At 62.5% G+C, this 12787-nt stretch overlaps 1 protein-coding gene across 4 annotated transcripts in view; it reads right to left on the bottom strand.

Moving 5' to 3' along the window:
* GNAO1 (G protein subunit alpha o1) overlaps positions 1-12787 on the bottom strand; it is a 177515-nt gene that overhangs the window by 8520 nt on the left and 156208 nt on the right. For 2 of the 4 annotated variants that reach the window (XM_081510665.1, XM_081510667.1), the window contains 4 exons: positions 12382-12510; positions 10467-10596; positions 6519-6672; positions 57-4430 (listed from right to left, as the gene is read on the bottom strand). In XM_081510665.1, the coding sequence (XP_081366791.1) occupies positions 4243-4430; positions 6519-6672; positions 10467-10596; positions 12382-12510 (601 nt within the window). In that variant the 3' untranslated portion in view covers positions 57-4242. Of the gene's footprint in view, positions 1-56; positions 4431-6518; positions 6673-7693; positions 7788-10466; positions 10597-12381; positions 12511-12787 lie in introns of those variants that run through there. The other 2 variants (XR_014059693.1, XM_081510666.1) reach the window with 2 other exon arrangements.

The following is a 12787-nucleotide window of genomic DNA, read 5'->3' as shown; positions in this document are numbered from 1 at the left end:
GCGTGTGGGGGGGTGCCCGGCGGAAGCAACTTGGGCACTGATACAACACACCACACTCACACTAGAAAAAGCTGGCATTTTTTATTAATGGTAGGTGACTAATAAATACATTATGGCAGCCAATAAATTATTACAATGACTAGAGATTTATTAAGCCAACGAGTCACTCTTCTTATAAAATTACAGTTAATATGGGGTGGGTGGGGGTGGGGCTGGGAGGTGGGACCACTGTACCTAAGAGAGGAGGTTTGCTAAGGAAGGAAGGGGGTGCCCAGGCCCACCTCTGCCGGGCACAGGGAGGGGAGGACGCAGGGGGACTGAGGCAGAGGAGACAGGGAGGTGAAGGGCCTGGCTGCTTGGGGAGGTGGCAGGAACAGGGGTGCAGGGGTGTGGGGGGCAATGAGGAGAGGACAGGCCACAGGAGAGCGGTGCCTGTGAGCCACTGGCTCTGCAGGGGACGGGCTGTGCATTCAGGCTGGTGGTCTGGGTGCACGGGGTCTGGGTGGGCCATCTCTGCTTCTGCCCGGGCCAGGGCCTCCCCCAACAGGGGCCTTCACTTGTTGGGGTGGGGTCTGCCTGGAGCCCCCAAGAGAAAGCCTTACTTTGCTCCTGGGCCAGAGGGCTGAGACTCGCCTTTCTAGGGGTGGGGGTGGAGTCGGCAGCAGCTCACAGACCCTGTTCCTGATCTGGCTGTCATGTCTGGTCTCATTTCTGTGGGCGGCTGGACCCTTTGCTCTGTAGGCCTGTGGGTTGACATTGGGGGACTGTCTGGGGGGTGCTGGCCTCTGGCACCCCAGGTTGAATCTCTGGTGGTCCTGGAGCCGGAGCCTCAGGCCTCAGTTCCTGAGAACTGCCAGGCTGTGCCTGAAGGCATCCAGAAGGCTCAGGGAAGGGCAGAGACCACCCGAGGCGGCTCCGTGTGCCCTACCTCTCAGAGAGGGGGCAGGACACTGCCTGGTCTGGGGGAAAGGCTGGGGCCCCGACTGCGGTGGATTTACTCACCAAGAGGCATGTGCTTAGCCTGCACTGGGTCAGGCCAGGGGAAGAAGAAGGGACCAGGAGAGATGCGGGCCAGGGCGAGAACCGGCAGGATCACCTACCAGGCAGAAACTGTCGCAGGGCAGGGCAAGGTGAAGCCATGGGATGACCTCTCCCCTTGCAGGACTCACCCCGGCAGAAGGGAAGGGCCTGGGTGAACTGATGCCTGGGTCCTCCCCGCTAGGGGTTTACGGACAGTTTCTGTCACTGGAGCGTGGAGCTGGATACGGGAGTGGGGGTGGGGGCTGGGAGGCCCAGATACCGGGGTATCCTGGCACCAGATACCAGGGTAGTCGTCTGCCTGAGTTGTGCCTCCTACCTCCATGGTCGGAGCACGTGGCCATGGGCCCCCAGGCTCTGCTGTGGCCAGAGAGGACAGGGGGCCAGGGCGCTAGGCCTCTAGTGCTCCGTGGAAGGGGGCCCCAGAACCATAATGTCCGAACTGTTGGCGAGAGGCCCCGAGCCGTGCTGTCTGCTCAGGGCTGGGGCAGACCCTGCCCCCTCCTCAGGCCAGAGCCCACAGGCTCCACTGAGCCCATCTGCGGGCCTCGGGCACTGGCCTCCAGTCAAGCCAGGGCGCTTTGGCGCCTCTCCATCCTTGGCGGGAAGGCCAAGCGCCGTCTCTTTCCAGGGCAATCGGCGCAGGACACAGACGCTGCCCACGGGCATCCAGACGGCAAGTGCAGCCTTCACGGGCTTGGCGCGGGTGCCCCTTCCAGAATAAGGTTCCTTTTGGCTTGATGACTAGAGGCGCTCAGAGGGCTGAAGCACGGCCTCTGGGGGTCGCACACGGGGCCACCCTGTCTGGTCACTCATAACACCACCCCCAGCACCCCCACACCCACGACGGAGCCAAAACTCGTCTGTCACCTCAGTTGCTCCTCTGCAGGGTGGAGCTGCCTGTGACAATGCGGATGGGAGACACAGTGGACAGGAGGGAATTTCACCCCAGACACCTGCTCCATGGGGGCTGTGACTAGACAGCCAGGGACCCCTGGGCAGTCTGGGGTCACAGGGCAGGAACAGCACAAGAAGCTGAGCAGGGCAGAGATACAGCAGCTGCCCAGGGGACCGAGGGGCAGGAAGGCCCCAAGCACCCCGCACCCCAGCCTGCTAATGCTGCAGGTAGGGTGGGCTGCGGTCTGGGGCCCTCCCACCTGCCTGCCGCCCAGGAGAGCTGGTGACCCCCACCTCCAGGACGACGGCCTTAGAGATGGGGCTTGTCAGCTGCTTTTGAGCCTGGGGTCATAGGGCAGACTGAGGGGCACAGTTGGTCATACCCAGGGTGGTGGTGCCCGGAAATAACGGTGACGTCTTCAGCACTGGGTAAGATGGCCTGACAGGCCCGGGCTGCCCACACGGGACATGGAGGCAGTTGGCTCCAGGGGCCTGATCTCTGCCACGACCCAGCACCTGGTACAAGGCACAGCACACGGCAAGGCAGACAAGACCGAAACGGACCCAGGCTGGCAGGGCTGCTCCTGTGGCCCTGGATGCCTGGTGAGTTCCCACGAGACCAGGGGCAGCAGCGGAGAGCCAGGTGGGGGACGGGGCTCAGCCACCCCTGCGGGCATTTAGCACTAGGGCAGGTGCCCTGGCTCTCCCATGCACCACCCAGAGCTCCGCCTGTGGGAAACAAGAAGCCCAGGACTCCTGGCTGCAGGGCAGTTGGGAGCTGTGCTGGGAGTTCGGGGGTCCTGCCTGACCTGGGACCGAGCAGAGCCCAGTGTGGGGCTGGAGGAATAGAGGGCCTGAGGAGGGAGGAACTGGAGCCCCCTCGAGGGGTAGCCCCTCTCCTCCCATGGGCACATATGTCTCCCTAGGCAGAGCCATCATTCAAGGGGCAGAGCCACCACCCAAGCACATGGGGTGTCTGCCAGGCAGTGGGTTGGCAGCATCAGCCAGCTAGGGGTGCCCAGGAGAGAGAGGGAGGTGTGTTCACCACCCCAGGCCAGCCAGGGCCTGAGTCACCAGGAGGAGTCACCCCACCCCTTTCTGCTCAGGTATCTCAGGAGCAAAGCTCCTCCAAGGGGTCTGAGGACTCTCGGTCTGGAGGAGACTGGGTGTGTGTGTGGGCCAGGCTGTGCCCCTCACAGGGCACTCAGTATGGTGGGCCCGTCCACGTGCCCTCCTCTGTCCCCAGGGCTGGCGGGACCCCAAAGGCTGCAAACAGACTCTATTTCTTCACCAAGACAGAAGGAGGCTGGAACATTGGCTATAGGGGCCGTGTCCACACCTCCCCGGGGCCTCCTCCACCCCAGGATCTCCAGTACCCAGGCCCCTTGTGGCCCTGGCAGGTTTGCACTGGATTCACCCTGAATTCAAGACAAAAAAGCACATCCGCTCACACTCCAGAGTGGCTGCCCAAGACCTGACTGAGGGGAGAAGTAGAGGAACCACCCTAGGGCCTGCAAAGGTGGGGTGTGAGGCCCCCACAGCAGTCAACATAAGAGCCGCTTCCCCTGGGCCTCCCCTCCCTGTGGCCTTCCCCCACCCCGACCGCTGTCCAGGCACCGCGGGACTCAACCCTTCCCACCACCCCACACACACCTCTGTAAGAAGGCAGTCTCAGAAGCATTTGCAGACCTACGAGAGTTGGGGGTGGGGGTTCCCCGGGAGGGTACTGGGGAGCCCAGAGAAGGAAGGGCTGGTGTCCGGGGGCAGAGAGCCAAGGGGAGGAGGAGGGTGGCACTGGCTGAGGCCTGAGCACCCCCAGACCCACACATGGCTGGTGGCTGGCTTTTTGGTGACGGAGCTGCCCTCGACCAGAGAGACCCCAAGAAAAGCTGAGCAGTGGCTCCCACCACCCCCACCCCTGCACAGCCTCAGACGACAGGAGAAGACCCCAAGACTTCAAGCATGAATCACCGCACGTAGAGCATACACCTATTCTGGGCTGGACGGCGGCCTTGACCCCACAGCCCTCTCCCCCAGGGAAAACACCTAGCGACGAAGCAGAGGCTGGTGAGTTGCCCGTCTTGGCAGGTGTGGGCGCTCAGCGTCCCGACCAGCCCCGTTACCACATGTGCTGGCGTCTGGGGCCAGGGTGGCCGTGGAGGGCGCTTCCTGTCCCCCCGCCCCCCGGTGCCAGCCACTGGTGCTTCCTTGTCGAGGGCAGAGAGTGGGCTGGGAGGTGGCGGAGCGTGGGCTCCAGGGTGGGCTGGGGCAACAGGGCAGCGGGCGGCTGGGCGGTGAGGCCGGGGCTCAGTAGAGGCCACAGCCCCGGAGGTTTTTGGCGATGATGACGTCCGTCACGGCGTCAAAGACAAACTGGATGTTGTTGGTGTCGGTGGCACAGGTGACGTGGGTGTAGATCTCCTTGTGGGCGGACTTGTTCTTGCTCTCATACTGGGCCTGGATATAAGCCACGGCTTCCGTGAAGGAGTTGGGGCCTGCGGGAGAGACCAGGTCAGGAGCTGGTGAGGCAAGGCCCCCATCTGGGTGCCAGTCAGGCCACAGGCCAGGGAGCGGACACCAGGGGCCCCTTAGTGACTCCCCTGCAGGAGGAACCTAACGACAGCTCAGTGCAATCAACAGCGGGTCATGAAATCAAGTCCGCGGCTCACGTCCAGTTTAAAAACAATGAAGGAAGCCAGAGAGCAGACCTCCCTGGGCCTCACTGGCACTAAGGGTGGGGTGCTGTTTTACGGAACTCCTGTTTCAACTTTTATAGATGCACCTATGGGTTCCTGACGCAAACATGCTTCCTTCCTGGGGGTCCTGCCCAAAGAAGCCTGAACCAGTGCTCACAGGGGATCAGAAGTCTGCCAGCCCCTGCAGGCTGTCCTCTGCTAGCGGTCACTTCTCGGAGCAGGTGGGTATGCCTCCGCCCTTGGCCGCTGCTGGGCAAGCTAGGTGGACACACAGCACCTGCGAGCTGCCCTGGCCTCCTTCCTCTCATCCCCTCCTACCTCCTTCTCACGTCCACCTTCCAGGGATGAAGAACTGTCTGGCTCCCTGACTTGCTGCCACACCGCTCTGTGGGATTTCAGGGAGGAACAGAAGGGACTCCTGGCTCTGCCTGAAGCCTCCACAGGCCCAGGCACAGTTGCCAGACCCGCCGAGGGAGGGAGGGAGGGTGGGAACGGGCTGGGTTTGGAGCCGCAGTGAAGACTGGAAAGCCAGGAGGGGCATGCCTGAGGGGACGGGGGTACCTAGCCTCTCGGCACAGAGGCACAGACCACCAGGCCTGGCCTGGAGAGGCTACTAGACCACAGCTCTTTCCTAAATCTGGGCTGGAGGTAAGGGAGAGGGTCCCTGGGACCTTGTCACACCAAACTGGCCTTGGTGACTGACGCCCTTGCTTCTTGCTGCCCTGTGGGCCAGTCTTGGCCACCTAGGGCAGGATGCACAGACCCTCCACAATTCACATGTGGCTAAACAGAGGCCGACTGGTGTGTGCGCAGGGTGCTGAGCCTGGCCCGCCTCTGGCTGTGTGCTGCTGGGGTCTGGCCCGGGGGGCCGTCAGCCTAATGTCGAGGAAGGGGAGAGACAGAGAGCTGCACCACTTGCCCAGCTCCAAGCCGTGGCCCCCACGTCCACTCCTGGGGATTTGGGGTTCAGCCTGGAGGCTCCCCTACCAAGCTGGGACTCTGACTTCCCTTGTGCTCTCTGGGCTGGGGGGCTGGGCAGGCTGGAGATGCCCACTTCCGCTTCCGCTTGTCTCTCTGACCAGGCCCTGGCCATCCTGAAGAGCCAGTGGGCCCATGGGCTACTCCAGCCACGCTGCTGCTCCACAGGAGCCCGGCCAGGCTTGCCCATCCACTCACAGCCGGGTGACCCCGCCGCAACAGTGACAAAGGTGGCCTCCGTCGGCCACAGCGTCCTCTGCAGGGAGGTGTGAGCAGGACCGTTCATGAGGCTCTCGCATCCAACAGGCTTTTTGACTCATAACTACCCATGTGGGGATGCCCTCAGGGTACTTCTCAGTTGTAATCATGGTCACAAGAGCAAGTGTTCAGTGAGCAGTTACTATTCACCCAGTGCCATGCTAATAAGCTCCTTCCTGCTCACTTTGTCCTCCTGGCAACTCTGGGAGGAAGGGACAGATAATCACAGTGATTACCCATCTCACAGATGTGGAAACTGAGGCTCTGAGAGGTTGTGTACCTGCTGTGAGTGGCAGAGTGGGGGCAGGAACCCTGGGCTGTCTGACTCAAAGCCCCATCATCACCCCAGCATCATCTTGGTGTTGCTGCGGTACTGACAGCCTCTACTTACAGACAACCAAGCTGAGGTGCAGAGGCTGCCAGGGTCAAGGGCTTGTAAGTGGCCAAGCCAGGATTCCAGCCCTGCTTCCCCTGACTAGGAAGCCCAGCTGGCTGCCCCAGGCCCCTCGCTACAGCACATTACAGGGAGGCAGGGGACCTGCCTTCAGTTCTGTGCTGGATCCTCTGGGGCAGAGCCCGGTGCATCTGCAGCCCATGGTGAAGGGGGACTGAGAGGCCCCTGCGGTCCCCGTGGGGAGTGGCCGTCTCTACCTGTGTACTCCGGAAAGCAGATGGTGAGCGGGGACTTCTTGATCTTCTCTTCGAATATGTCCTTCTTGTTAAGAAACAGGATGATGGACGTGTCCGTGAACCATTTGTTGTTGCAGATGCTGTCGAAGAGCTTCAGTGACTCGTGCATGCGGTTCTGCAACAGAGCGGAGGAGAGGCGAGTGAGACCCATACGGTCCTGACCCACCGCGGCCAGTGACACAGCAGGACAAGCAAAGGGATGGTCCGCCAACGCGGCTGAACGCACCACCAGGGACAGAGACAGGAGGACCCACAAGAACAAGGACCTGGTCCCTGCTGCATTCCACACATGGGTGGGGTGGGGGTGGAGCAGGGGGCAGGGCAGGGTGGGGGAACGCTGCCCCTTCCCCGAAGAGGGCTGGCCCAGGCGGGGGCAGCGAGGTCACCGAAGGGACTCCAGCCCACCACGGAGAGGACATGCACCATGCACACGGGGGCAGGGCCCCGCCACCCTCCACACGTCCACGCGGGACCGCGGGGCATGCAGATGGCTCTATGGGGGTCTCACTCGGCTTCACCAGCGGGGGTGGGAGGATGCACGCGTTCAGTTGGGAAACATTAACCGAGGACTGAGGGATCCTCGCATTAATCCAGAGTTGGAAGCAGACACCAGGGGGACAGCGTCAGGAGAGTGCTCTTGCTGTGGCCTTGGTCTGGTTGGGGATCAGGTGGGTTGCCTGGGCCGTGGCTAGGCTGGGGGCAGCTTTGTGTGAGCTGCTTGTCGGGACTGTTTTCCCAGTACAGGGGCCAGAAGAACCCCAAGATGAAAGCCAGCAAAACAGATTAAACCAGAGAGGAAGATAAAAAACCCAGAAAACATGAGAGAAGGAAAGAGAGGGAAAAACAAAAACAAAAAAACCCAAATTGGTTCAACCAGTCTCAGGCCAGGAAGTCAAAGCCGGTCCATCTGGAGGGCCCCGGGGTAGGCTCCAGAGACCACGGCTGCCCCAGGGCTGTGGACCGTGTGGCTGGAGATGGGAGGCGAGGTGGGGTGCACCAGCATAGGCCGGCCGGTGAGGAGGGTGGGACGCGGGAGTAGGGGCAGGCTTCACAGCAAAGTCACCCGGCGGTGCCCTGGGAACCTGCTGCTTTCAACTCTTAGCTGACGGTCTCAGCTGGAAGGAGGCGCTTCATACCTGCCCGACTTGCAGCGTCTCTCAGAATCTGCTCATGAGTTTGGCCTTGGTTTGGCAAGTTAAGGCCCTGCAGGCGGCGGTGACGGTGCTGCTGCTGAGAAGTTGTGGCAGGTGAGGCCCAGGGCCGTGGGGGTCCGGGCAGTGGCGGGCAGGGTGGCCAGCCGGTGGGCAGGCAGACACCAGCCCCAGGGCTCCCGGCCAAGCTCCAGGAGCCCCCAGACACCTTTTTCTCAGGCAGCCCCAATTCTCGCCCGCCCCCCACCCCAGGCCTGGGAGGGTGGGGCAGGGCCGACCAGAGAGGAAGGTGGTCGACCAAGGATGGGTCAGCGGCTGGAGCTCTTGCTCCCGGGGGCAGCATGTGTGAGTCCCACCACTTGGCCTCGAGTGGTGCTCCTGGGCAGAGTCATGTCACAGCTGCCGTCTGCTGCATGAAGGGTCCCAAGCGAGCACAGGCCCTCTTACAGCCCCCAGTCCCAGGGGCCCTCATAGCCGCCCAGAGGCTGCTGGCCGTGGGCTCCACTTTATAGAGGAGCAGGTGGAGCAGCCGCCACGCTCCCACGGTACCAGCAGTGGCACTAGACCCCGGGCTATGTCCACCTGGCCCTGGACACACAGGCAGGGTGCTATTCTCACTGGCACCATGGCAAGGAGCCGCCTCTGCGGGCTCTTGTCAGGTGGTGAAGCCAACGCCCGAGCTCTGGAGAAGCTCCTGCTCTCTCCTGGGTGGAAAGGAACCCAGGAAGAGCCCATTCGCGACCCCACATGCTGTGGCTTCCCCAAGGTCCTCGGACCCAGCCTTTGTGAAGAAGCACAGGGAAACGAGGGAGAAGGAGCCGAGGGAGAAGATGGGAGAGAAGACAGTGAAAGTAGGAAAGCAAGGTGGAAGGCACTCCAAAGTGCCCTTCCAAAGGAAGGCCCTGCTCCAGAGCGAGAGCTGGTGAGGAGCTGGCAGAGGGCGGGCGGGCCAGCAGACCGGGAAGGCCATCCGAGCGTGAGGCACGGCACCTGCCAGGTTCACTTGAGACCCGCAGGCCACAGAGCTTGGGACCCCGTGGCTGCCAGACCCGCTCCAACGTCCTCTTCTCCGCCCATGCTCTGGAGGCCAGTGCGTGCCCCTTCCTGAGAGGGACTTGGGGCTTAGGACTGAGCAGGGCGGGTCTCCAGGAAGAGGCCTGGGGCCCTCGACACTCCAGTGCTTGATTTTCTTTCAAAGTCACTGCAGGATCGGCTTCCTGCACCAGCCCTGCTTCCCACTCCCAGGCATAGCACGGAGAAAAGATGAACCAAATGGAGCTCAGACCACATGGTGGCCAGGCAGACTGTGAACAGTGGGTCCATAAGCTGGGTCAACAGTGGATCAGTGAGAGACGTGCCGGGGTGGTCCCTCTGCGCGGTGCCTTGTGGGGGTGGCAGGAGCCGACCTGGGCTTCGGGATGGTCAGTGGGTCCAAGCCTGGGGGTCTTAGACACCACAGCTCCTGAGGCCACTGAGAAAATGCTGGCGTTAGAAAGAGCTGCACAGCTGGCATCCCAGAGCCTCGCCCCGGAACAAGGCAGGGTTTGTGGGGCTCTGCTGATGCCCTGCTTAGAAGTGTTCTGGGGACTGAAGGAGAAAGGGCAAGGGGGACAAGTCAACATGCAACGCAAGTACTGCTGGCCCACCCGGCCAGTGGCCCTGGCCCCATCTGCCCACAGCACCATCACTGCATAACCCCGACCCCTCGGAACGGCGGCGCCTCCTCCCACAGCACCACACCCCAAAGGCCAGCAGACCTCAGTAGCAGCCCCGTAGGACCAGCGGGCAGGACCGACGATGAGACAGACCCAGAAAGAAGACAGCCTTGCTCAAGGCCCACCGTGACGAGCCCAGTCCCAAAACCTCAGCGCCAGGGGTCTGTGCCTGCCTGCATCACACGCAGGAGCTAACGATCGCCAAGGATGTGACCCCACGGCCCAGAAGCCCCACCTCAGCGGGTGCTTGTCTCCTGAGACCCCACCAGGCCCACCTCTCTGTGGGCAGCTCAGTGGGCCCCCAGCTCAGTACAACCCCCAGGGACGATACGACCACTAGCCCAGTGCTGCTAAGCCAGAGACGGTTCCAAGTACTTGAAGATTCTCACCCCACTGCCCACACCCCACCAGGCGGGTATGATGGTTACACCCCTAAGACAAAGAGGGTGCTCCCTGAATCCAGCAGCAAACCAGGGCCAGGCCCAGAGAAAGGCAGCACCCCTTGCAGAGAGGGCCCCCCTCTGAAGCCAGCCTGGCAGTTCTCCGAGGCCCCAGACTGAAGACGCAGTGACGGAAGGTGGGAACCTGGGCTGGCGCCCTCCAGGGAGGGGCCTGTGTCCCCAACCCCGTCACTCACCATGAGCCCCAGGCTGCCCAACCCTCTGCCAGCCCTGTCCACTGCTCAGGGAGAGCTGTCAGGGCTAAGAACTGCTATTTCTGTCTTACATACACTCTTGCTTGACTGCACCCTGATTTCATTTAGGATTTGCTTAATTTGGTTCTGGCCTGACAGCCTCTGCGACTCTGCTGTGTTTACTGCAGAGGCCCTTGCTGCCCGGGCCCTGGCATCTGCACACAGCCTCTGAGCAGGGGGCCCACGGCTGCCTTCACTACACTGGCATCATGAGGCATCTGGCTGAAGTCAGGAGAGAGGTGGGAACAATGTCCCACTCTAGCCAATGTCCGAGCCCCCCACCAACGCAGCCAGCTGCACCCGAGAGCCGCTGTGGGCCGCTGAGGCCAGGCGGGCCGGGGCCACTCACCGTGGTCTCGTCTTCGTGGAGCACCTGGTCATAGCCGCTGAGTGCGACGCAGAAGATGATGGCCGTGACGTCCTCGAAGCAGTGAATCCACTTCTTGCGTTCAGACCGCTGGCCCCCGACGTCGAACAGCCTGTCAGGAAGACAGGGAAGCTGGGGATGGGGGTAGGGAGACCCCAGCAGGTGTGGGGACACTGGTCGAGCTGAGGGGTGGGGGAGGAAGGCTGCTGTACACAAAACAAGCCTCCCAAGGAGCCTCGCCCCAGGCTGAGGACTGAGCATGGCATCCTCGGGGCGGGGTGGCCATCACTGCTCTGTCCCAGGACTGGGTGGCGCCCCACACAGCGACGCCAAGACCTGCCCCTGCCTCTCAGGGCTGTCACTAAGGGGTGACCTCGGCTGGACATGCCTTTGCGAGCTCCCCCTCTCAGGGGGACATGCATATCCTGCCCCTGGCTTTCCGAGCACGTCTGTTCGCGTCTGTGGTCCATGGAAACCCCAGAGCAGCCTGGGAGGGACGGAGGGAGGCGGGCAGGGACCTGCAGCTCCCACATGGAGGGACAGTGAGGCAGCAAGGGGTTAAATGCCAGGGTGCCAGCAGGAGTTGGGGTGAGACCAAGGTCTGTCTGCAGACAAAGCCTCCACTCTGTGCCCTCCCTCCCTCACCCCTTCTCAGACACCATCCCCAGGGAACATGAGAGCTGTCAGGGGAGATGGTGGCAGAGGGGCTTTGGTCCTGGAAGGGCGAGGTCAACCTCACATCTAACGCCCTGAATGAAGATCCCAGGCCTGGCGCACAGCTGCCGGGGTGGGCTGGACCCCGACCCGCCGACCCGCCGACAGAGGAGAGGTACTGCAGGCTGGAGCCCACAGTGGGCCTGGAGCAAGGACACAGGTCCGGTCCTCGTCCCGTCACCACCTCCCTTGGACCCTGCTTCTCCATCTGAAATACTGGGCCCTGGTGATGGTCTCTAAGGCCCCTCCACAGCATATACTCTCAGCTGCTGCGGGCCGGGCACCCCCAGCCCAGCTCCACACCTACTGCCCCGAGGGGTGAATGGGAAAGACCGAGGGACTAGGGGACAGGGGCATCTCGTGGGGCTGTCTGGCCCATCCCTGCCTTCCTCGGGCTCAAGGGAGGCCCCAGGAAGCCTCACAGGGATGGAGACAGAACCCCAGCCCTTTGTGTGGGAGCAGGCGGGGGCTGGGCCTCAGGCTGGGCAAGGCCAGGCAGCGGCCTCACACGGGTCTACTGGTCTACTGTCCCGGCCATCCTGGCCTCTCCTCCTGCTCCACCCGACACCCAGAAACCACACCCGGGAGGCAGGTGGAGGCAGCTAGGGGCACCCAGGCCTCAGGGCATGCAAGCTGCCCCAGGTGGTGCTATGACCCCCTGGCAAGGCCTATGGTGCTCAGACCCTGGGCTTGAGCTGTGTTCTGTGCTCGGGAACAGATTTGCTCCTCCAGGCCTCTGTTTCCCCTACATACCTGGAGAGGGTGGGCCAGCTGATCTCCAAGCCCTTTCCAGCTCTGAGATGACATGGGTCCTTGGGTTGCTTGGGTTCACCCACCCTTATTCCCCACGCCTCCACGCCGTCCAAGACCACCTGGGTGATCCACCGTCTCCCCCTCAGAAGTCACGCAGGGACAGGACTCCCCTCCTTTGTCCGCTTGAATCCTCCCTGTTCCTCAGAGCCCCCCTCCAGGACGCTTCTTTCAGGAAGCCTCCCTGCTCACTGCAGCCCCCAACCTTGGTGGCAAAGAGGCACACACACAGGTCCCTTCTCGCATCCAACTGCCTGTCCCAACTCGAGAGCTCCCTGAGACAGGAATGCTCCAGAAGAGCTGAGACCGAGAGGCGGGGGTCGCCCGTGTCTTAGCACCCTCTCCAGGACCGAGGAGTCTCCCTGGGCCTCACCTGAAGTGGAGGTTCTTGAACGTGAAGTGGGTTTCTACAATGCCGGTGGTTTTGACCCTGGTTCTGAGGATGTCCTGCTCGGTGGGCTGGTAGTCGGCGGCCCCGATCCGGTCCAGGCTGTCCAGGTAGCTGGGGATGGCAGCACACGGGGACCGTGGACCAGGTGTGGGCACTGCCCTCCCCAAGTGCCAGCCCCGACCCAAGCCAGGGAGGGACGGCATCACCCGTCCAGGGCCAGCCGTGGGGCGGAGCTGAGGAAGAGAAGCTCACATTCCGGCCTCAGGTGCTCAGAGCCTCTAACTCAGACCAAGGACTTCGCGCACAGTTCCAGGCACACTCAGACAAGGTCAGACCAGGCCTCTGCATTTGGCCCTCCAAGGCCACACACTGGGAAGGCTTTAGGGGT

Source organism: Giraffa tippelskirchi, chromosome 7, assembly GCF_054371585.1.
Source record: "Giraffa tippelskirchi isolate mGirTip1 chromosome 7, T2T-mGirTip1v1.2.pri, whole genome shotgun sequence".
Taxonomy (NCBI): Eukaryota; Metazoa; Chordata; class Mammalia; order Artiodactyla; family Giraffidae; genus Giraffa; species Giraffa tippelskirchi.
This window is presented reverse-complemented; position numbering and strand designations above follow the sequence as displayed.